Source organism: Littorina saxatilis, linkage group LG2, assembly GCF_037325665.1.
Source record: "Littorina saxatilis isolate snail1 linkage group LG2, US_GU_Lsax_2.0, whole genome shotgun sequence".
In the NCBI taxonomy this organism is placed as follows: Eukaryota; Metazoa; Mollusca; class Gastropoda; order Littorinimorpha; family Littorinidae; genus Littorina; species Littorina saxatilis.
The window spans coordinates 89183238-89206351 of record NC_090246.1 but is presented as its reverse complement, the minus strand read 5'-3'; the positions used below and the strand labels follow the sequence as shown (position 1 = coordinate 89206351).

The following is a 23114-nucleotide window of genomic DNA, read 5'->3' as shown; positions in this document are numbered from 1 at the left end:
ATCCAACCCCACTAGCTGTTGAGGCTCTGTAAGTATTGCCAAGTGTACGAGGTTCACGAAATTGGCTTCATGCATCCAACCCCACTAGCTGTTGAGGCTCTGTAAGTATTGCCAAGTGTACGAGGTTCACGAAATTGGCTTCATGCATCCAACCCCACTAGCTGTTGAGGCTCTGTAAGTATTGCCAAGTGTACGAGGTTCACGAAATTGGCTTCATGCATCCAACCCCACTACCTGTTGAGGCTCTGTAAGTATTGCCAGAGAAAGAGGTATATATATATATACACTGTACTCTCTCTTACTTTATTACACATGTTGTATGCATTTAGCGTGCTTACTTCCCTTTGTTTATCAGATCTTACATCGTGCAGGTATGCAGGTCAGGTCGGGTACATCATCACCAACATGCGCAACACGGAGGAGGCTCAGATCGGAGACACGTTCTGTCACGAGAGAAGTGATGTGCAGGCACACCCAGGCTTCAGGCCCGCCAAAGCCATGGTGAGGTCAACATTTTGTCACGGGGTTCCCTCCCTTTGAATGCATGGAATCATTATCAGAGGTAGTGGGCTATTGTTATTGGCAGTTACTTATTGTAAGAGGGAACAGAAAGGTGCACTGTTTACTTGAACAATGACTTCAATGGCCAATGCAGATCAAACTTGTTCTGTTGTGAGGGTTTGTTGTCAACACAAATATATACCAGACAAAGCACACCTCTACATTTGAGGGATGGAGATGAAATTTGGAAAAAGTGTTTACCTTGATAAAACAAAACAAAACACAATTTGTACCAGAGAATACACTCTCTTGTAAACTAAATTCATCTCCTTCTGGTACAACTCTTGTGAAGGTTGTGTGCTCAGGTAGTGTATCATTTCTGCAACATGAGAGCTGACTGAAGGGTACTGTGTGTGCAGGTGTTTGCCGGCCTCTTCCCGTCGGACCAGTCAGAGTTTGTTGCTCTACGCAGTGCTGTGGAACGTCTGACACTCAACGACTCCAGTGTTTCCCTGCACTCAGACAGCAGGTAAGTCTTCTCTCTTGTCTCAACTCAGTTGCATGGAATATCTATACAGTGGATCACCCCTTGTAAGACCTCGAAAAGTCTGAGAAAATCTTGTCTTAACAATGAGGGTAACTGTACAGAGGTTATCAACAGAAAGTCTGAGAAAATCTTGTCTTAACAATGAGGGTAACTTTACAGAGGTTATCAACAGAAAGTCTGAGAAAACAAGGTCTTAACAATGAGGGTAACTTTACAGAGGTTATCAACAGAAAGTCTGAGAAAACAAGGTCTTAAAGGAAAAGTCCAAGGTTTTTAAATATCCCCCAAAACTTGAAAATCGAATGCCAAATGTTACAAACATCTCTGGAAAAATATTTTAAAAATTGAAAAAAAATTGTTGTTGTTGTAGTTGCAGATTTAGTGTTGCGGGGCTAACCAAGACAAGTCGCCTGGGGTCAAGTAGTGGTCACGTGATTTTTGGTACACTGTGACGTTGGTACACTGTGACGTCACAAGTTATTGTGTTGATTCTACCACTAGTACCAGCTTGATTTTCACACAGAAAAGTCACCACTGTATGCCCAAAAAGAATGCCTCGGTGGAGGGCAGCCGCAAACAGCAACAACTCGTCAATGTTCCCAGGCATTTCATAGCACACTTTCCCTCACACAACTCTGAGTCTCTTGTGGAAATGGAAGAGATGTGTGCAGCACAAGCGTGCAGATTTCAAAGTGTCGGGCACTTTCTGGACACAGATTTCGCAATTTTTCTGCAGCACAAAAGTTGGCGTTTCATCCCTGAAACAAATGTTTTGACCACTGGCAGTGTCTTCCCTTCATAAAAGTCCGGAAAGGGGAGTATTACGCGAGGCTGGTACAGTCGACGAGCCATCGAAACTCCGAGGCGACATACGAACAGCGGATTATCTCACAAGAAGGAATGCGTTGAAGGTCAGAGTACATGCTTTTATTTTCATGCATACACGTAAACATTGTTTTGCTGCGCAGCGAATACGAATTGGTGCAGAACAGTGTGTCTGGATCCAGCTGATATTCGCTGGAGTACAGATGCGCCACAGGCTAGATCTACAAAGTTACAGAACGGTCTGAGCTGAGCTAAGAGCAAGAGTAAAAAGTAGTCAAGGTTGTGGACACGTAAGACAATGCGTGTGTCCCGTTATCTATTCTATTCAGTCGCAAACTATCCCCTGATATCAATTCATGAAATTGGCAGCGTTTGCTGGAATCATGGCTTAATGCTATTTTTACCAGATCTAAACTTTTGGTGGATGTGCAACCGGTAAGATAAACAGACACCTGCATGCTAGAGACAAGAAGATTACGAATTGTGCAGGGAATTAATCTTTCTGCATTGACTGAGAGACGCAAAACCAGTCTAATTGCTACAACATGGATACACATCCAGACGACTTCCAGAGGGTGTCTAAATGTTCAATGTACTGTATAGATCAGAAGCATACTTTTGAATTGATTTATACCCACACTCATTTTTTCTCTTCTTTTACTTCCAGACCTTTCATCATCACTCACGGCCACTGGTCAGAACAGGTCACTAGACACTGACACCGTGACCATTCCAGATTTCCCGGTTCTCCGTGATCACAACGCAACTGTTGACCAGTCCTGTTCCTACCGTCCAGAATCACCACAGGAGAAAACCAACGTGCCATTCATCGTAAGATTTTTGTTTTGTTTTGAAAATTAGTGCCTTATTCTAGCTTTGCAAAAAACGAGAAAGTGTCTTTGACAGATACCATCCAAATAATACATTATGAAAACAAGTACAAGTTCATTTCTACTCATGTTAATCGTTTATGCTTTCTGTGCTGAGCGACATATGGATTGAATTTCTTTCGTAACTCACCTCCCGTCAACCTGCAAAACTATATCTGTCGAAGTAGTTTCAAATAAAGTCAGTATGCTTCCGAATAAAAAAAAAATATAAAAAAGGGTATTTTCTGAAATGTTTAATTATAGACCAAAACAAAACATTCACGAGTATGTTGTTGACCTGATGGTCTTTATGGTAGACAGCAAGAGTTGCATGTTCAAGAAGTTTAAGCAGTACATTTGAAAGAGCAAGGTAATTTAAGGTGGTATAATTTTAATGGTAGGTTCCACTGTGAGGCGACATGGAGGGTATCTTTGACGGACTCATTCAACATTCATACCCATGCACATCACCTCAAACACATAAGCTTTGTTCTTGAGTCAAATTTATTGGCTTCATAAATTTATATTGTGAATTTTTGTCCGTTTGCAGATTGGCTTATCTATGAATTTTTTCGAAAATATCTTGCGATCTACGTACGCATAATGTAACACATGAAGAAGAACATAAACAGTTCGTCAAAAGGAATCTAATTTGCATTTCAACCCATGTGCCTTCCTTATTGTTAATTTTTTCTTCATAAAGACTACTTGAAATAAACAAAATGTTTAACCATTTCAAGGCCTCTGAACACGTTTGAAAAAATGCAGGTCTTTGCTCACTATATCAGATCTGCCAAGGCTCAGTTTACACAGGAAAAATCATCTGTCGACTTGAACACATACCAATAATCAACAGCCTCACTGCTTCTTGGAGCTGGATTTTGTGTGTGGAATGAATCACACATGTGGCGTTTTAGAATATAATTCATAGAAGATGTACATTCTTGCAGAAAGGCTTTAATTTAATAATTCGGTCTTCGTGATGTTCTCTTAAAATAACTAACATGTGTTCCCTTTGCCGGACCTCTGAACCAGTTTTGTGAATATGCAGGTTAAACTCGTGCTTTTTCTGTGTTATCAGTGTATTTCTCATCCAGGCATGGATGCCTCCTCTTAAATGGACAGCCCTTCCCGTGTAAACGATTGGGTTCAAAATCTCAAATCTTACCAGGCTTTTACATGGGATGTGGCCATCCTTCCGTTTTGAAAAATACCAGAACTCAACACTCTGTAACAGTATGAGTACTCTCTTTGCGAATGTAGAATTTTATGAATTAATTTCTTAAACGCCACACGTGTAAAACATTCCCTAAAATATCCAGCTCCAAAAACCAGTCAGGATGTTTATTCCTGGTATATGTTCAAGTCAAGAGATTTTTTTCTCCATGTAAAAGTCTTCGCAGATCTGTGTAGTGAGCAATCCTGTTTTGGAAAAGGACGTGCCTTTATGCCTGTATAGACGGTTTGATTGTTGAGATACCTGGTGGCAATGACCGCACGGGTGGCAAGAGGTAGTAATGCACAGATGACAAAAAACCGACCTGCATTTAAAAAAAAGTTAGGAGGCCTTGATAGGGGGAAACATTTTGTTAATTTCCAGAATCTTTATGAAGAAATAATGAACGAGAAGAAAGTCTGGTCTTGAAGTAAATGCAAATTAAACTATGTATACTTTTGACAAACTTTTCTGTTCTTATTCACATGTTAAAATGTGTGCAGAGATCGTTAGTTACTTCCCCAAAACCATGTTTCAGGCAACAGGCAAACGGAAAATACTGGACACAAGCTATGCTGACCGGCTCATGGACTGACTACCTGATGCTGGAGTACACCAACAGTGGAAAAAGTCTGGAACAAAATGTTGCAGAATGTGAACCATGTACCGGACCACGTGACAACTCAGTATCTTCAAACCACGCAGGAATCTGTTCAACCAAAGATACTAGTTCAACACAGTCACACGATTTGTAAAAGTATATTTCAGCCTTCTGTAGCTCAGGGAGTTTGAACCCCACTCTTCATCCGTTTGGGAAAGTATTTCTGATTGTTTTGACTGCACAGGTTGGTAATGGTACTCTGATACTTCTGCCTAGAAACCCCACTCGCTAGCGCACCAGCTGCCTGTTATGGGTAAGCGACGTGCCTGTATTTCCTGCAAAGCAAGACAGAATAAAACAGCAGCTTAGTTTGAGCTTTTAAGACATTCGTACCAGAGAAAACGTGTACGTGTTTGTTTGGAGAGGGTGGATAGAATCATAAGACACGCTGTGTCTATGTGACGTAGAGCAGGTTTTCAAATTCATGCTGAAGCACTGTGTGATCGCTATTTTTTTGGCATAGCTTACCTTGATTTCAGATAGACTGGGAACCGAAATGAGGATGTTTACATGAATAAACTATGCTGATATGTATGTGTTTCGAAATAAAGAATAGTTTTAATGATATATGATGGTGTGGGTTTTTTTTTAACCCAATGTGATATTTTCGTATTTGAAAACAAATTGTACACTCTGTTGTCAATTTTACTTTCAGTTTCAGATAAATAAATCTATCATAATGGAAATCATCTGTTTGTGTTGTGTTACTTACCCATTTTGATCAATGTTGAGTCGTCCATATTCCTGTGTGTACGCATAGTATGCAGTTTGAAGGTAGTATATGTCCGAGCAAACATAGGAGGATGTGCTGTTAGGCTGTCTATCTCCTCATCCAGGTTTTCCAGATATTTGAATGTCGTTCCCTCTTGGAGTTTCTGCACTGACACCTGATAAGCAAAATACACGTATCACTCTGTGATCATGGCAAAATGCATCATCTGTATGCCCCGTTCAAAAATTACCTTGAGATTCTAAGGTATACACATAAATTGCAGTGGATCACAAAAACAACACGAACAGTAGTACATGTATATATTCAGTTTAAAAATTCATGCAATGAGAGTCAAAAACCCGATTTAACCCCAGGTAGATTCAGGGTCCCACTGACTGAATCTCATATGGTTGCTTTTCGGCACACACCACACATTTTTAATGGGACTGTGAGGTTTTGTTAATACAGTAAAATATATAGTAGCAACGTACTGTCTGTTCAGTGTTCGTGACGTTTGAGAATACCGATCTATGCACTAACGCATTGTCTTTTTGTAGTGTGACTGTCCGATATTGCGTACTCCTAAAAATCAATAATCAAAAAGTTTGAACTGCTGTAATCGTGTTTCAGCATATGTCTGACACTGACAGTGCTTATTTGCTTCCAAAACGGCTTGCGATATCACGCCATCAGCGTTTCGCCACTGCTCAGAAAATCTTATGATTTCAGATCTAGTTTGAGATCGGAAATCATGTGTGCTCGTTTAAAAAAACTAAATTCATTTATTACTTCCCTTTGACCGTTTCGCAAGAAAAATGTCAGGATCACTATTAGATCTAGTATTAGCACATGAAAGCAGCCCACCGCCATTTCAAAAAAGTTTCACTGTTTAGTGGTGTCGATGTCGTAGTGTATTACTGTCGCAAATAAAAATACCAGGATAATTGCAGTTTTGTCCGCAAGAAACAGGCTTTGCGCAATGTTAACTTGATGTCTACATGTTTCGTTGTGTGACTGAAGAATTACTCAGAAAGAGAAAATAAGGATAGTCGCGTGTGAACATCACTGTGGAAGCCTTTATTCTAAACTGGGCAGTTCAAGGACGAAATCCTTGATTAAAGATAGGAAAATAAACAACACCAGATGCCTGAAATAATAGCATAAATCCATAATCTTTACATGCTTACAGATCTGTGGAAGCACATCAACTGATCTGTGAAAAACACACCTGACTTCGATCTAGCATGCACGAGGTAGCGACTACGGACTAGTGTTTCAACATCACAACAACTGAAGAGAATCACATACCATTTCGTATTGCCGCTTATGCTGGCTCTGTTTCAAGCAGTTCCTTGTGGCCTCGCCAGCATTTTGACGACGAAGAGGCTTAAACGGGCACGCTAAAACCTCAGGCTGGCTGAAAACCGGTCCGTATTCCACTTGTCTTCCTCACTGCTTGAGCCGGCCATATTTGTTGTTCAAGGCTCGTGACGTAGCACACGTATGTGCACAAGGTCATGAGCCAAGACTGCGCGCGCGATGGAACGATTCAGAACAACCAAAAACGAGTCAAAGTATACTTTTTGGATTTCTGTGTTCATTTTTACACACGCATTTGTGGTTGATGAATTAAGAGGGTCAACGTATCAAAAGTGACCCTAAACCTTGGACTTTTCCTTTAAACATGTGGGAGTCTTCAATAGGGTGGTCTTACAAGGGGGGTTCCACTGTAGTGAAATGAGCTCTGTGTTTGTCAGGATAATCTGATCTACTTTGGAAATTTGGTGTTTAAGTTCAAGTTCACTGATTGCAAGTCACATGTTATGTTGTGATTCTGATAGAATTGTCCTGCTTTCTCTGGCAAAGACCCTGTTTCATAACATTTCTGCTAGACCATTTTGTCATGTTTTATCAAGCATAAATTATGCATTTGAAACTTGAAAGAGTCTTTTTATGAGTTTTCTCCTTGGCTTAATTAGTGCAGCAGTATGTCAAAATAAGTTAGGCTCATTCTCTCCCTGACAGGATGCCTTGAGTTTCCTTGTCTGGCAAGGAAACCGATTTTTTTTTAAACATATTTAGAGCTTTTTGTCAATATAACACTTACCTCGACAGTACTATTCTTGCACATTATCTATTATAGGCCGAAAAAATTGGACAAAACGCTGCGTGGGTACAATTATCTCCCATAACCATGCGCCACCGTGGATCCCAAGCACTGTCCGAGTGCTTCCCCCTTACAGGATGTAGGTGGCGCGTCCTCTTTCTTTTTTCGCGCGTGACAGTAGGCTGTGTTTCTGCTGCGCTCCCGGATTATTTTGGATTCTAGAGTCTTCTTTTCTGTGTGGATTACCACCTGTTGGATTTTTGTGTGTTATTCCACTTCTGGCTTGAGGCTACGTTGTTTTTCTTCCAACTTGTGCCTCCGTTGTTGTGTGGCGGACTCGGCGTGCCTACCGTCCTACTTCGTGGTGACCGGTCGTCTGCTTCTCGTTTCGCCTCATTCACTTGAGTATTGACCTAATTTTCTTTGAATTTTGTTAATTCTCTATTTTTTAAGGGTACGTACAGGGCGAGGTAGGATGTCTCGTCTTGTTTTGGGCTCTGGTTCTACGGAACCAGAGTCTGCCGGGGGCAACCCTTCTCCGGGCGCACAGCGTCATGTTTTGCGCACGGACAGGGGGACCTTTCGGCGCTCCGACTCTCCCTCCCCAAACGCTTTGCGTTTGCGGCGAGGGAGGGCGGAGAAAGCCTGTTTGAGCAAGCTCAATGCGAGCTTGCTCAAACAGGCTGGGCTTGAACCTGGGACTTCGGGCGGGGCTGCGCCGTCGAAGGTTCGGGGAAGGTCGAGGGGAAAGAAAAAGCGTCTTTCTCCTTCTCCTTCCGTGGAACACGCTTCCCCCCCTTCGACGCCGTTGTCCGGCCCTCAGTCTCAGGCTTCAGCTCCTCCCGGTTTCAAGCCAGGGGGGAAGGTTTCCTTCTCCTCCCTGGCTCGAATCCGGGGGCGGGTCGATTCCCAACCCTCTTTGGGGGTTGGTGAATCTGATCTAGGGGCTACGGGAGAGACTCAGGTTTCGACTTCTTTCTTTTCCGGTGCCTCTCCTGTGCCCTCCTCGGTTTCCACCGCTGTGGAAGCCAGGAGGGACACGGGTCCTCCTCTGAACTCCCTCGCTGGGTCGTCTACTGCTGTTTCGACAGTAGTCTCGGACTCATGGGGGGGGAGATCGGAGGAGATGACGGGGTCTATGAATTCCCTCCCCGCTGGGGTTGGGATGCGAATTGACCCCGTTCAGGGCGGTCCTGTGGGGGCAGGGGTTTCAGGCTTCGTGCCTACGACCACTGCTACTACGGTTCCCTCTGACGTCCGTGTGACTGGTGGCTGTCCCTCTATGAAACGCTCCGGCCGACTAGTTACTGGACGTGGAGGTGTTCGACAGAACGTGGTACTTCTGTCGAATGGTCAGGGCGACGGGAACATTGTTTCTGTTGCTCAGACCGACACCTCCGACCGGACCGTCTTGACCCCACGCCATTCCTTAGCGTCTGGTGTTCGGGTGACGGATGGTCCGGACCAAGGGTCCGGAACGGTCCAGGCTTACGGGTCGGGATCGAACCGGACCCACGGGTCCCGACTGGACTTGACCTCCGGGTTTGGTCCGGACGGGACCCATGGTACGGGACCGTACCGGACCTTAGGGTCCGGTGCGGGACAGTACCTCTGGCCCTTGCCGGACCCCCGGACCTACGGGTCCGGATGGTACGGTACGGGACCAGTGGTCCGGTCGGGACCGGACCACCCGACCACCTCTGTTGGTCCGGGTGGTCTGGCACCGAACCGGAACACACCGGACCACCGGACCTACGGGTCCGGATGGTACGGTACGGGACCAGTGGTCCGGTCGGGACCGGACCACCCGACCACCTCTGTTGGTCCGGGTGGTCTGGCACCGAACCGGAACACACCGGACCACCGGACCTACGGGTCCGGATGGTACGGTGTTTCCACGTCCGGACCGAACCACCCGAACACTTTTTTGGGTACGGATGGTTCTGTGCCGAACGGGACCTCCGGATGGTACGGGACCGGACCGGACCACCGGACCGGACCGGAACACCGGACCGGATCGGCACCCCCGACCGGACCGGACCATTTCTTTTCTGATCAGACCCGATGGGTCCCTGTTCAGTCTATAAATGGCGGGGGTTCGTTGGCTGGACTGACCCAACAGTCGCAGGGTTTTTGTTGTTCTCTCCCTTCGGCTGCTGGAGACGTTTCGTCTTTGGGGCAGGGGTCTTCGCGGCCTCTTGCTTCAGTGGGCGTTTCGTCACAGCCTACTTCATCACTTTCGGCTCCTCCCCCTCAAGCTTCCTACACTCCTGCTGTTGAGGAGTTGTCGGGAAGTGAAGAGGAGAGTGAGTCAGAGGACGATGGGGAGGAGGATCAGGGTCGCCCTGAGGTTAACACTGATCCTCTACCCTTGCCGGTTTCTGATGGAACTTCCGAAGCTATGCTTCGTACTTTCCAACAGTACATGACAGACATCACGCGGCGTCTTGACGCCACGGATGCCTCTCTTAAGCGTCTGTCGTCTAGTGTTCCCAACCCTTCGGTTGACACACAGGACGTGGAGTCTGAGGACGAGAGGCAGGAGGCTCTCCCTCGCACAGCTAGAAGGACGTTTGAACAGTTTCAGGACGTCCTTCCCTCCGACGCCCTCTCGTCCTTGGAGTCCGCTTCGGCCCGGGCGCGGGAGGCACACGCCGCGTCTGCCGGCGGCTCGTTTTATGAACGATCCGGCCGCCAGCAATTCGCGTTCCACCCTAGTCTTAGTGCCACGGTGGAAGCGGCAGCACATCGCCTGAGGAGTACAGATTCACGTGCGAACGCGACCTATGTTCCTCGGGAGGACGCGGATTCAGTGCCGTGCTTTCCTTCGGGAGGCGCACCTCCACTGTTTCCTCGTGTCCAATCTGTTTCGTCCCTCCCTTTTCCCTTTGACTCTCGAACTCTCCCTTTCCAGACTTCGAGTGTTCAGGGTGGGGCTGACGGTGATGTGTTCGTTGGGGAGGTGCCTTCGGTCAAGAAGGTGGAACTGAGCTCTGCTTCGTTCCACAATCTTGAGGCCACCGTTTCTTCCATTGTCGAGGCCCAATCACAGGCCTTGACATGGATGAGCACGCTGTCCACACTGTTGGACCCTCCCGATCGGGCAGAGTCCGATTCCACTCGGGTCCTTGACACGGTTCGAGTGGATCGGGCTTTGCATGCCGTGCGATCGTGCGTGACGACTGCGGCAGAATTGGCCATTGGAACACGGGTCCACTTGTTGGCCCTGTTCCGTGATCATTTTTTGGCTACTTCGTTAGTGCCTCCGGATATGAGGAAGAGTCTGAGGAACACGTTTCCTCAGCCTTCTTCCCTCTTTCATCCGGGCACTGTCCGTTCTGTGGTGGAGTCCACACGCCAGAGGAACACTGATTCTCTGATGGTTGGCCTCGCTGCTTCGGCGACGTCGGCGGGGAGTAAGAGAAGTGCTACAGTCACCTCCAGCTCCCAGCCTCAGAAGAAGAAGAAGAAGAAGCCAGTTTCACTGCCTCCTTCTTCCTCCTCTCAGGCGCCTGTCGCGTTCCCCCCTGCGGCCCCGGCTTCTCGTGCTCCCAAGCGCAAGAAGAAGGGTGCTCAGACAGGTAAGGGTAAGCAGCACCACCAGGGGGGTGGTCGCAAGCCTGCGCCTGCCCGCCAGCAGAATTTTCAGTGAGTCCCGGCCCTACGTTGACGCCCCCTCAAGTTGCCCCTCTTTCGTCCGTCGGTTCCCTTTTTCGGGCCCGCGACATGTGGGGCAGACTGGTCTCCAACCAGTTTATCTTGAGGGTGGTGGGGTCGGGGTTTTCTCTACCGCTGTCGTCACAACCTCCATTGTCCGCTCTACCTTTGACGTTCCCCCCTCCTCGAGACCCTGCCAGATGGCAGGCTCTTCAAGACGAGGTGAACTCGTTGGTCGAGAAGAAGGCTGTCTACCCCCTTTCTCAGCCTTCTCCGGGGTTCTACTCCCGCCTGTTCACCGTCCCCAAAAAGGACGGCAGGTTCAGGCCGGTGTTGGACCTCTCCACCTTGAACTTGTACCTTCGCAGGTGCAAGTTCAAAATGGAAACCCCTTCGTCGGTCCGGTTGGCCATCCGGCCAAACGATTGGGCCACGTCTGTGGACCTCCAGGATGCTTACTTCCACATCCTGGTGGCCCCGGGGTACCGACATCTGCTCCGGTTTGTTTGGGAGGGCACAGTGTTCGAGTTTCGGGCCCTCCCATTCGGCCTGTCCTTGGCCCCGCTGATTTTTACAAAGGTGGTCAAGGAGCTGGCGGCGTTGGTCAGAGCTCAGGGTGTGCGTCTGCGTCAATATTTGGACGATTGGCTCACCCTGGCCCAGTCTCGCGATCAATGCCTCCAACACACCCGGCAGGTCCTGGACCGGACCCATGCTTTGGGGTTCCAGATACAGTGGCACAAGTCGGACCTCGTGCCAGCCCAGCAGTTTTGCTACTTGGGGATGGCGTTCGACACAGTGCTTTACACTGTGTCTCCCTCCCCGGACAGAATCCTCTCCCTGAGGCGAAAGATCCTCTCCATTCAGGCTTGCCGCGCTGTTCCTCACAGACGGCTGGCGGAACTGTTGGGTTCCATGGAGTCTGTCGCTCTGCTGCTGCCCCTTGCAAGGCTACACAAACGTCCCCTGCAACGGGCAGTAGCAGATCGGACTTCCAGGCCTCTCGATTACACCGAGTTGGTCCAGATCGGGCCTTGGTTTCACGAGGCTGTAGTCCAATGGCTGGACCCGATCTGGCTCAACTCTGCGGTGCCTATCCAACCGAGACGGCCGTCTCTCTTCCTGTACACCGACGCTTCTACGCGGGGTTGGGGGGCCCACCTGGACCTGCACGAGGCCCAGGGGGTCTGGACCCAGGAGGAGTCCCTCCTACACATCAACTTTCTAGAGTTGGAGGCGGTTCGTCGGGCTCTGCTGGAGTTTCGCCTCCTGATTCGGGATCAGGATGTGTTGGTCCACGGGGACAACACCACATGCCTAGCTTACCTTCGCCACCAGGGGGGCACCAATTCTCGGTCCCTCTCCCTGTTAGCGGAGGAGATTCTGCTCTGGTGCCAGACCAATCAGGTCCGGATGTCAGTCCAATTCGTTCCGGGGAAACTGAACGCCCTGGCCGACATTCTCAGTCGGGGCGATCAGGTTCTCCCCACAGAATGGACCATCGCTCACAACGTTCTACAGCGTCTGTGGGCAAGGTGGGACCGTCCTCTGATCGATCTGTTCGCAACTCGATTCAGCGCTCGGCTTCCCAGGTACGTCAGCCCCTTTCGAGACACGAATGCGTTCCACGTGGACGCATTCACTCTCTCGTGGAGGCTCCTCGATGCTTACGCCTATCCCCCGACATCTCTGATTCCGAGGGTACTGGCAAAGTATCTGCAGGAACGGCCAAGACTGATTTTGGTCGCGCCTTACTGGCCAACAGCTCCGTGGTTTCCAGATCTTCGCGGTCTCACCCACGTAGACCCTCTACCTCTGAATCTGGACGGGGGAAGTCTGCTCCAGCCTCGATCAGGCCTCCCTCATCCACGTCCAGAGAGTCTGTGCTTGACCGCATGGCTCTTGTGCGCTCCAAACTGCTTGCACTAGGATTGCACAAGAGTTCAGTAGAGTTTTCCTTGAACGCTAAGAGGCGATCAACTAATCAGCTCTACGACTTACGCTGGAGAGCTTGGGCCTCCTTCGCCTTGTCCAAGGGGATAAAGCCGCTTTATCCCTCAACACAGGACTTGGCCAACTTCCTGGTGGAAGTGTATCAAAAGAAGAGTCTTTCTTCTAAGACTCTTCTTGGATACAAATCTGCCATCACTTCCACGATTGCGGCTGCTACTGGTCGCAGACCTGAACACTTGATCAGTTCCTCCCTCATCGCTAATGTCCTTTCGGGTATTAGCAATGCAGCGGTGTCTAAACCTCGGGTTTCATTTCCCAAGTGGGATGTCTTCCTGGTTCTCAAACTCCTGCGTAGCAAGGAGTTTGAACCCCTGGCAGGCATTAGTATCAAGTTCCTGACTTTTAAGACTGTGTTCCTCATCGCTTTAGCCACTTGCCGTAGACTCAGTGGTATTCAAGCTTTGAGTGGCCTGGAATTTGACATTGAGTTCACCACACATCAGGTGACGTTGGCTTTCCTACCAGACTTTCGAGCCAAGAATCAGAATGCCTCGGAGTTGTCCAAACCAGTAGTCATTCAAGCCTTGGCTCCCACTCTTGAACATGATGACCCTGATCGCTTCCTCTGCCCAGTACGTGCCCTTAGAGTGTACCTGGATAGAACACGTAGCTTTCGGTCTTCTAAGCGGTCACTGTTTGTCTCGCTTAATCCGAAGTACCAATCGGATATTTCTAGACAAACTTTAGCTCGTTGGCTGACCTTGCTTATCAAACAGGCTTATGTTCATGCTCAAGTGGATGTGGTCCCTGACATCAGGGCACACGAGATTCGGGCTATCGGCTCCTCGTTGGCGCACGTGCGGGGTGCCTCGCTCCAAAGCATAATGGCGGTCGCGTTCTGGAAGACTCCAGCCACGTTTATTAACCACTATATGCGAGACTTTTCCAGTCTCAGGCTTGACCAGTCGTATGGCATTGCCAAAGCAGTGGTTGCCAGCATGGTCACGTCAGTCTAAGGTATTTTTCTTGGGTATATTTTCTTTTACGGTAGTACTGTTCGAAAATTGCCTGGGTATCTTAATCCTTGGATTTAAGTGATTTTGATTAAGGAGTTTAATACTCTACATATCACCCTCACACCACTCTGGTATTCTGTGCAAGAATAGTACTGTCGAGGTAAGTGTTATATTGACTGTAAGGCTTCTTTTTAAGCCTACTGTCTATATGATACTTACCGAGACAGTACTATTAGAGTTTCCCTCCCGCCTCCCCTCTTGATATGTTATGGGCTTTTTGAGGGTCTGCAGCTCATAAAGAAAGAGGACGCGCCACCTACATCCTGTAAGGGGGAAGCACTCGGACAGTGCTTGGGATCCACGGTGGCGCATGGTTATGGGAGATAATTGTACCCACGCAGCGTTTTGTCCAATTTTTTCGGCCTATAATAGATAATGTGCAAGAATAGTACTGTCTCGGTAAGTATCATATAGACAGTAGGCTTAAAAAGAAGCCTTACATACTGTATTATTGATAAGCAGATTCGCGATCGTCAATAATGATTTTTCATGGTGTTTTGTAAATTTTAAATTACAATGGAATTGATATGTAAGACAGTTTCAAGCGAGCTATTTTTCGCGGCTGTATTTACTGTGCAAACAACTCTAAATATGGCAAAAGTGTCACGTGATAATCAACCGTTTGGTTTCGGCGCTCACTGGAGCAGACGATTTTTTCTGTAACCAGTTGACAGTGATGAAACCATATATTACGGTCTCCTTCCGGCAGCAGTCCCACAATTTCGACTTGTTTTGACCTTAGAACGATGTCTTTATCATAACTGTGAAGAACAGAACGGAGATCACTGTCGAAGTCGGCCAATCTGCAATCATTTTCGTCTCGCGAACACTGATCTCAAATTTAGATCAGTGCTTGCGAAAAACATATGGGAGATAACTCTGTATTCTTATTTTGATAGATTCGCGTAGGACTGTACAACTGGCAATAGCCGTGGAGTGATGCTTATCAGAATGGGGTTCCGCAGGGAGTTCCTGGTTCTTCTGCACATGAATGTGTTCTGCCAGAGATACAGACGTCTCTTAGTTGCATGACGCAATGCTTCCAGATGTCTGTTAATAGTATGATGACATACTACATCACTCTTTCAGCCCAGCTCTGGGTCAGGGGTTCCGCATGGGGTTCCTGGGGTTGCTGCACCTGGATGTGTTCTGTCAGAGACTGGAGCAGGAGTTCAACACTTCCTTCATCGTCACATCGCCCAATGTTCCTTTTAAAGGTATCAACTTGCCCACGTTTTGAGATTCCTTTGCCTCTTTTGAAATTTAATAAATATGCTTTCTTGAAAAACCAAGTGACATTTTCAGCCACTATACCATGCATTCTATTTAGCGGCTTCAACAATATTTACAGTGGAACCTCCCTTTTAAGACCATCAAAAATGTGAGAAGATCAGGACTGGTCTTAATAACCCCCCGATGCTCCCCAGCATGTCGTAAGAGGCGACTAACGGATTCTGTTTCTCCTTTTACCCTTGTTAAGTGTTTCTTGTATAGAATACAGTCAATGTTTGTAAAGCTTTTAGTCAAGCAGTATGTAAGAAATGTTTAGTCCTTTGTACTGGAAACTTGCATTCTCCCAGTAAGGTCATATATTGTACTACGTTGCAAGCCCCTGGAGCAATTTTTTGATTAGTGCTTTTGTGAACAAGAAACAATTAACAAGTGGCTCTATCCCCCCCCCCCCCTTTTCTCCGTCGCGATATAACCTTGAACGGTTGAAAACGACGTTAAACACCAAATAAAGGTAAGGTCTTAATAAGGAGGGAGTCGTAAAATAGGGGTACATTTACATAAGTTATAAATAAGGCAAATAAAAAAGCAAGGTCTTAATAAAGGGGAAGTCTTAATTTCGGGGTCTGAAAAAGGGGGTTCCACTGTATTCTGTATCCCTCATAAGTGTGCCCTAAAAAGGCTTGTTCACTTTTTTCTGTGGGTTTGAAATGTTGACATTGCTGTCTTTCTGCGTTAATATAATTTTAAGTAAGTAATGCTTGTGCGATGAAGTTGTAAGTTTCTTCACAACTTGTTACTTTTTGTGTTCTTCTTCTTCTGCGTTCGTGGGCTGAAACTCCCACGTACACTCGTGTTTTTTGCACGAGTGGAATTTTACGTGTATGACCGTTTTTTACCCCGCCATTTAGGCAGCCATACGCCGTTTTCGGAGGAAGCATGCTGGGTATTTTCGTGTTTCTATAACCCACCAAACTCTGACATGGATTACAGGATCTTTTTCGTGCGCACTTGGTCTTGTGCTTGCGTGTACACACGGGGGTGTTCGGACACCGAGGAGAGTCTGCACACAAAGTTGACTCTGAGAAATAAATCTCTCGCCGAACGTGGGGACAAACTCACGCTGACAGCGACCAACTGGATACAAATCCAGCGCGCTACCGACTGAGCTACATCCCCGCCCTACTTTTTGTGTGATTTTAAAGCTTCTGAGATCTTTGTTTGGTTTCAGTGAAAGTGAAGGGAGCAAAAAATATCAAGGAACATGGCGGCTCTGAGGTTACAATACTGAACCCTTGTCATGTGAGTTGTGTGTTTTGAATTTGTTCACAGAAGCACATGACATGTTCACAGATAAGCACACATTCTTTCTTTCACGCACACATGAACACACGGACACTCATTCACAAGTACACACGCATGCACCCACACAAACACATACACACACAAGCTCATATGCACACACACACAAGCATGTTAGCATGCACACAAACTCACTCACTCTGCTGTTAATATGTGTGGAATGATTACAACAGAAGCCATAAGTTATGAAACTTAATACATTTGTATATATTGATATAAACCTTTGACACATTAGTTAAAGAGAGCAGGGAGAACAGATTTCAAACTCTAATGCACAGTGTTGTTTCAGATGCCAAACCCGAGCGTGATTGAAGAGTACCAGGAGCCAATGGTGAAAGGAACCATCATCTGTCCTGACCAGTACCTGGGCAGTGTTACCTCCCTTTGTCTGGTAGGAGCTGTCTCTTACAAAGCATTCACACAATACATCAAACATTAGTGATAGGAAATGGAATACTGTAATTTGCTTTGACTGTGGTGACTGGAAAAAGTTATGCCGCTAGGTTGAAGGGAGTAGGCGGGAGGATGTCAGAATCTTGATGGAAGACTGGTGCAGAAGTACCACTTTTAAAAAATTTTTGTTAGAAATGTAAAACTGAGAAACCTCTAAGTGGCCTTGTTTTTCGGACACTGAAGCATATTTTCATGATCTGACGCATTGTTCTGACCTCCGGCTGGTTGACTGTCAGATAGTTTTGGCCCGTAGGAGGACCTATACATATTTTCAATCCAGGTTGGACTTACCTATTATCCTCCAAGTTTGGGACCAACACTGAATTTGGTTTGCAGCAGATTACACCATTTTGGTTAAACAAAATTCATTCGAGGGAGGGAGTTTTGCTTTTTATTTAGTCTCCTAAATAAGCCACTCTACTGATTCAGTATCGCAGCAGGTTGATAAAGTACCAGCCTTAATATAGACAACAAATCTGCTTCATGCATTTATTTCATGTTAAGTCTTTTAAAGGCCTGAAAAAATGTGCTGGTTTAAGGATCGGCGAGGGTTGATAGAGGACCAGCTGAACATTGACAACACTCGCATCATGCTGATCATCAGGTTCCCTCTCAATGAGATTCTTGTCGACTTCTTTGATGACCTCAAGTCTGTCACATCGGGCTATGCCAGGTAAGCCAGTCAGTGCAGCTATTGATAAGGCCCCCCCAAAAAAAAGGTCTGTTTACGGTAACCCGACCGACCCAATTTTTTTTGCGCGACCCTAGACTTTTTTTTGGCATTTAAGGGGAAAAAAAAAAAAAAAAAAAATCTTGTTTTTTTTGCAAAATAACGTAAAAATATGGTTTTTTGGAGGAAAAAAAAAAAATCCCGACCTACCGACCCTATTTTTTGGCCTATGTTACCGTAAACGGACCTATTTTTTTTTGGCCTAAATATAATCTGGAGGGAGAAAAACATGCAAGCAGACAACTTTCAAGATAAGGAACACAGTAATGTCAGTCTGTAATAATAAAGAAGACAAGAGGCGAAGCCTTCAAGGCTCACGTAAGAAATAGACAAACAGTAACACAAACTCAATCACTCCGTCACACATACACACCCACACACACAGTAAGCTTAGGTGACACTGTGCAAGAAAGAGAGACACTAGATCTAGATCTGTCTGTCTGCATGTAGCCTACTTACAGGGACACGACTGTCAAATAGTCTCGGCCCGCTCAAAATAACAATGACCGAGACCACACACACCACGCGAGAGAGAAAGTCTAGACTACAGCAGTGCAGGGAGGCATGCCGTCATGATGCATTAATTGACGTCAAACACTTTTGACCGTGACGTAATCTTATGCGAGCTTTATCCATAGTCTTGGATAACCACTCACACATAGACTCGGAAATGTTAAAGTTTCTACCACAGACATACACACACACACACACGCACAAACGCACAGACAGACAAAGTTACGATCGCATAGGCTACACTTCGTGAGCCAACAAGAAAGGTTAAGTTATTGGAACGATTAAATCAGAATGTTTGGTTTTGCCCTGAATTGATCTTTCCAATAATGTAACCTTTCATGTTATTTTATTCTTGATTTTGAACGTTAGCAGTCGGATCTGTTTTGGATATCGGTCAGTAATAATTTTTTACAATTCATCAGTGCATGTCAGTATCACGTTGTTTCCATGAAACGTGAAATGTATTTCAATTATTCTGTTAAAAATAGGATCAAGAGATGCTCAAATAAAGATGCAGTGAGACTGTTTGTGGCATAACATGTATCACTTTGCGGATACATATTTTTAGCCAGCCTCAGGCGCTCTGCAGCTGCTGTCAAAAATGGGAAAAATAGGGTTTTAAAAAGGGGGTTGTCTTAAAAAAAGGGAGTATTAAAAGGGGGGGTTCTACTGTATTTATGGCTTTCTCCTGCTTCTTCGGGAAAATTATGGTTGAATTATTCTCTCCATGAACTAATTGATCGTTATGGCTTCTGTTGTTGTTGCAGTTTTGACTATGAAGATGCTGGCTATGAAATCTCCAGTCTAGTCAAGGTAAGCAGCAGATTGTTGAGCGAGTGATTATTGTCGGTTGAGCTGTTTCTTTTATGACTTCTTCATCTGTGTTCAGCTATGTCAATGAAAGTCCCACCTACACTCGTATGACCGTTTTTACCCGCCATTTAGGCAGCCATACGCCGCTTTCGGGGGTGTCTTATGTCAATAGGAAGGTTTCCGCCAGTTATCTCTTTGAGGTTTTGGGTGCTTACAGAGTACCGTGCCCCTTGCGGGGGCATCAAACATCGAGGTCACAAGCAGGGTCAAGGGGAAGGTCGGCTGGGCGGACAGGAGACTACAATAGGAAGGTTTCCGCCAGTTATCTCTCTTTGAGGTTTTGGGTGCTTAGAGAGTACTGTGCCCCTTGCCGGGGCATCAAACATAGAGGTCACAAGCAGGGTCAAGGGGAAGGTCGGCTGGGCGGACAGGAGACTATTCATCAGAACCTTGGTCTGTGCCAAAGTATTTCCATGATGCATGAGCAAGAAAACTCAATCAATCAATCAATCAATCAATCAATATGAGGCTTATATCGCGCGTATTCCGTGGGTACAGTTCTAAGCGCAGGGATTTTTGAATTTATTTTTTTATTTTTTTAAAACTGCTTAGGCCCTACATGTTATGTAGTTGCAGGACATGTTAGGCTTATTTTATTCAGGTTTAAAAGTGAAGAAGAAGAATACTGTGTTTAATAGTTTCCAGCTGAACAGAGAATGTGCTCTCCTTACTAGAAGTTTCTAAACTCAAATAAACGTTTATTTTGAGCCTTTGTTTTGATGATGATGATGATGATGATTGTTGTGACGATGAAGAACACTCTTATGTGACAATGACCAAAACACAATGGTTTTGTAATCTGCACCTATCTCTGCTATTCTCACAATACTGTTCATTATAACAGAGCAGTTTTCCAATGTAATATTTCATAATGTCTCCTTTTATTACATTTAGTCAAATTTTGACTAAATGTTTTAACATAGAGGGGGAATCGAGACAAGGGTCGTGGTGTATGTGTGTCTGTGTGTGTGTGTCTGTGTGTGTGTGTGTGTAGAGCGATTCAAAGTTAACTACTGGACCGATCTTCATGAAACTTGACATGAGAGTTCCTGGGAATGATATCCCCAGACATATTTTTCATTTTTTCCATAAATGTCTTTGATGACATCATATCCGGCTTTTTGTAAAAGTTGAGGCGGCACGGTCACACCCTCGTTTTGATTGAAATTTTGTCCAAGTAATCTTCGAAGAAGCCCGGACTTTGGTATTGCATTTCAGATAGGAGGCTTAAAAATTAATTAATGACTTTGGTCATTAAAAATCTGAAAATTGTAATTAAAATTATTTTTTTATAGAAAGATCCCAAAACAATTTCATCTTATTCTTCATCATTTTCTGATTCCAAACAGATATGTTATATTCGGATTAAAAACAAGCTCTGAAAATTAAAAATATGAAAATTATTATTAAAATTAAATTTTGGAAATCGATTTTAAAACAATTACATCTTATTCCTTGTTGGATCCTGATTCCAAAAAACATATGATATGTTATGTTTGTATTAAAAACAAGCTCAGAAAGTTAAAAAGAATGGAGATACAGAAAAGCGTGCTAACCTGCTCAGCGCAACCACTACCGCGCTATTCTGGATTGTCAATTTCACTGCCTTTGTCACGAGCGGTGGACTCACGATGCTACGAGTATACGGTCTTGCTGAAAAAATGCAATGCATTTAGTTTCATTCTGTGAGTTCGACAGCTTGACTAAATGTTGTATTTTCGCCTTACGCGACTTGTTTAATGTTTTGGATGAATCTTTCCCTCTTCTTTAAATTTTTGGTTCTTCGCCATTTTCTTTTGCTTTATAGCTTGCTTTTTCAATGTAGTCCTGTAGATGCCTTCATGGGTGAAAACTTTGACAAATTTGTGCTGTCCTTGTCTTGGTGAGTAATAATCTCTTTGAAAGAGTGCAGTGGCCCAGTGGATTTTGTTTTGTTTGTTTGTTTGCTTAACGCCCAGCCGACCACGAAGAGCCATATCAGGGCGGTGCTGCTTTGACATTTAACGTGCGCCACACACAAGACAGAAGTCGCAGCACAGGCTTCATGTCTCACCCAGTCACATTATTCTGACACCGGACCAACCAGTCCTAGCACTAACCCCATAATGCCAGACGCCAGGCGGAGCAGCCACTAGATTGCCAATTTTAAAGTCTTAGGTATGACCCGGCCGGGGTTCGAACCCACGACCTCCCGATCACGGGGCGGACGCCTTACCACTAGGCCAACTGTGCCGGTGGCCTAGTGGATAAGACAATGGCCTCCTACACGGCAGGCTGAGTGTTCAAATCCTGGTCAGTCATGCCTGGTGGGTTGAGGGTGCCGATTTTTCTGATGTCCCAGGTCAACTTATGTACAGACCTGTTAGTGCCTTATCCACCTTTGTGTGTACACGCAAGCACCAGACCAAGTACGCATGAAAAAGATCCTGTAATCCATGACAGAGTTCGGTGGATTACAGAAACACACAAATATCCTGCATGCACAGAAAAAGCAGCAGAATAATCCATGACGATTGTGGTCAAGAAAAGGATGAAGGTGAATAAAAAAAACCACAATAAAGGTAAGTTGTAACGTTGTTATTGACAAAATTACTGCAACTTTTATAAAATTAGAGAAAAAGTGACTGTAACGTAATTTTGTCAATAACAACGTTCCAACCACTTTTTTATTCTGAATTTTGGAACGTTGGCAGTCTCTTTGTTTCTGGATGAAGATGAAGATATTTAACATAATTTCTTGTCGTACTTTCAGGTGGATTTCATGCTAAATGGCAGTGTGGTGGATGAACTTGCCATGATTTGCCACACGACCAGGGCAAGGGACACAGCCCGCAGGGTGTGTGAAAAACTGCGTGAGACCATCCCCCGCCAACAGTTTGGTATCATCGTGCAGGGCGCTGTAAGGAGCAAGATACTGGCTCGGGAAGACATCAGGCCGTTCCGTAAAGATGTCACAGCGAAATGTGTAAGTTGGGGCGCTGGAAAAGTTTGATTGATAATTATATATCTCCAGGAAGATTTAAGTTGATGGCATTGGTTCACTGTGTTTCAGTAAGGTGGAGATATCTCTGGGAAGATGAAGTTAATGGCATTGTTTCATTGTGTTTCAGTATGGTGGAGATATCTCCAGGAAGATGAAGTTTATGGCATCGTTTCACTGTTTCAGTGCGGTGGAGATATCTCCAGGAAGATGAAGTTTATGGCATTGTTTCACTGTGTTTCAGTACGGTGGAGATATCTCCAGGAAGACGAAATTGCTGAAGCGACAGGCTGAGGGGAAGAAGAAGATGCGTAAAATCGGAAACATCGATGTACCCAAAGACGCCTTCATCAAGGTTTTAAAGAGATGATGACAGACAATCTATTTGACTCTTTGATTCTGTGCTGGCACAGTTTTTAAAGAGACGATGACCAACAATTTAGTCGACACTTTGATTCTGTGCTGGCACAGTTTTATCTTCATATTCTACAGATGAAGACTAATTTATTTGGAAGAATATGTACTTGCTCCTAATGGCAAATATGCAATATTGATTGTTCGACATTTTTGGTGAATGTTTATTGACTATTCTGTTAAACTTTGCTGGACGTTAGGATCTGTGTGTTTGTTGAGTGAGTAAGAGAGTGTGTGCATGTTTGTGTGTGTATGTATGTGTGAGTGAGAGAGAAATAGAGAGAGAGAGACAGTGTGTGTGTTTGTTTGTGTGAGTGTGTTTTTGTGCATGCAGATGCCTCTAACGCTCTCTCTTCCAACCTCTCTTTCCCCACACTCTCTTCATGTGCTGCAGTGTTTTCATTACAAAATGAAATCTATGTATTTAAAGCAAAA

The 23114-nt window shown here is 45.5% G+C and overlaps 1 protein-coding gene and 2 long non-coding RNA genes across 4 annotated transcripts in view; 2 read left to right on the top strand and 1 right to left on the bottom strand.

The window, feature by feature from the left end:
• Window positions 1-22878, top strand: part of LOC138960087 (translation factor Guf1, mitochondrial-like) — a 29332-nt gene extending 6454 nt beyond the window's left edge. The window contains exons 10-19 of one of the 2 annotated variants that reach the window (XM_070331822.1): window positions 198-247; window positions 372-501; window positions 921-1030; window positions 15214-15341; window positions 16586-16656; window positions 17006-17107; window positions 17709-17842; window positions 19180-19225; window positions 22038-22250; window positions 22510-22878. In XM_070331822.1, coding sequence (XP_070187923.1) covers window positions 198-247; window positions 372-501; window positions 921-1030; window positions 15214-15341; window positions 16586-16656; window positions 17006-17107; window positions 17709-17842; window positions 19180-19225; window positions 22038-22250; window positions 22510-22635 — 1110 coding nt within the window. In that variant the 3' untranslated portion in view covers window positions 22636-22878. The remainder of the gene's footprint in view (window positions 1-197; window positions 248-371; window positions 502-920; window positions 1031-15213; window positions 15342-16585; window positions 16657-17005; window positions 17108-17708; window positions 17843-19179; window positions 19226-22037; window positions 22251-22509) is intronic. The other variant, XM_070331821.1, reaches the window with a different exon arrangement.
• On the top strand, window positions 1587-4636 carry LOC138960084 (uncharacterized). The gene is made up of 3 exons (XR_011453884.1): window positions 1587-1959; window positions 2541-2704; window positions 4497-4636. It is a non-coding gene; the product is annotated as an uncharacterized lncRNA (long non-coding RNA).
• On the bottom strand, window positions 3229-7012 carry LOC138960083 (uncharacterized). Its single transcript, XR_011453883.1, has 3 exons — window positions 6640-7012; window positions 5332-5506; window positions 3229-4894 (listed from the first exon to the last, which is right to left on the bottom strand). It is a non-coding gene; the product is annotated as an uncharacterized lncRNA (long non-coding RNA).
• Window positions 22879-23114: the final 236 nt, after the last annotated feature.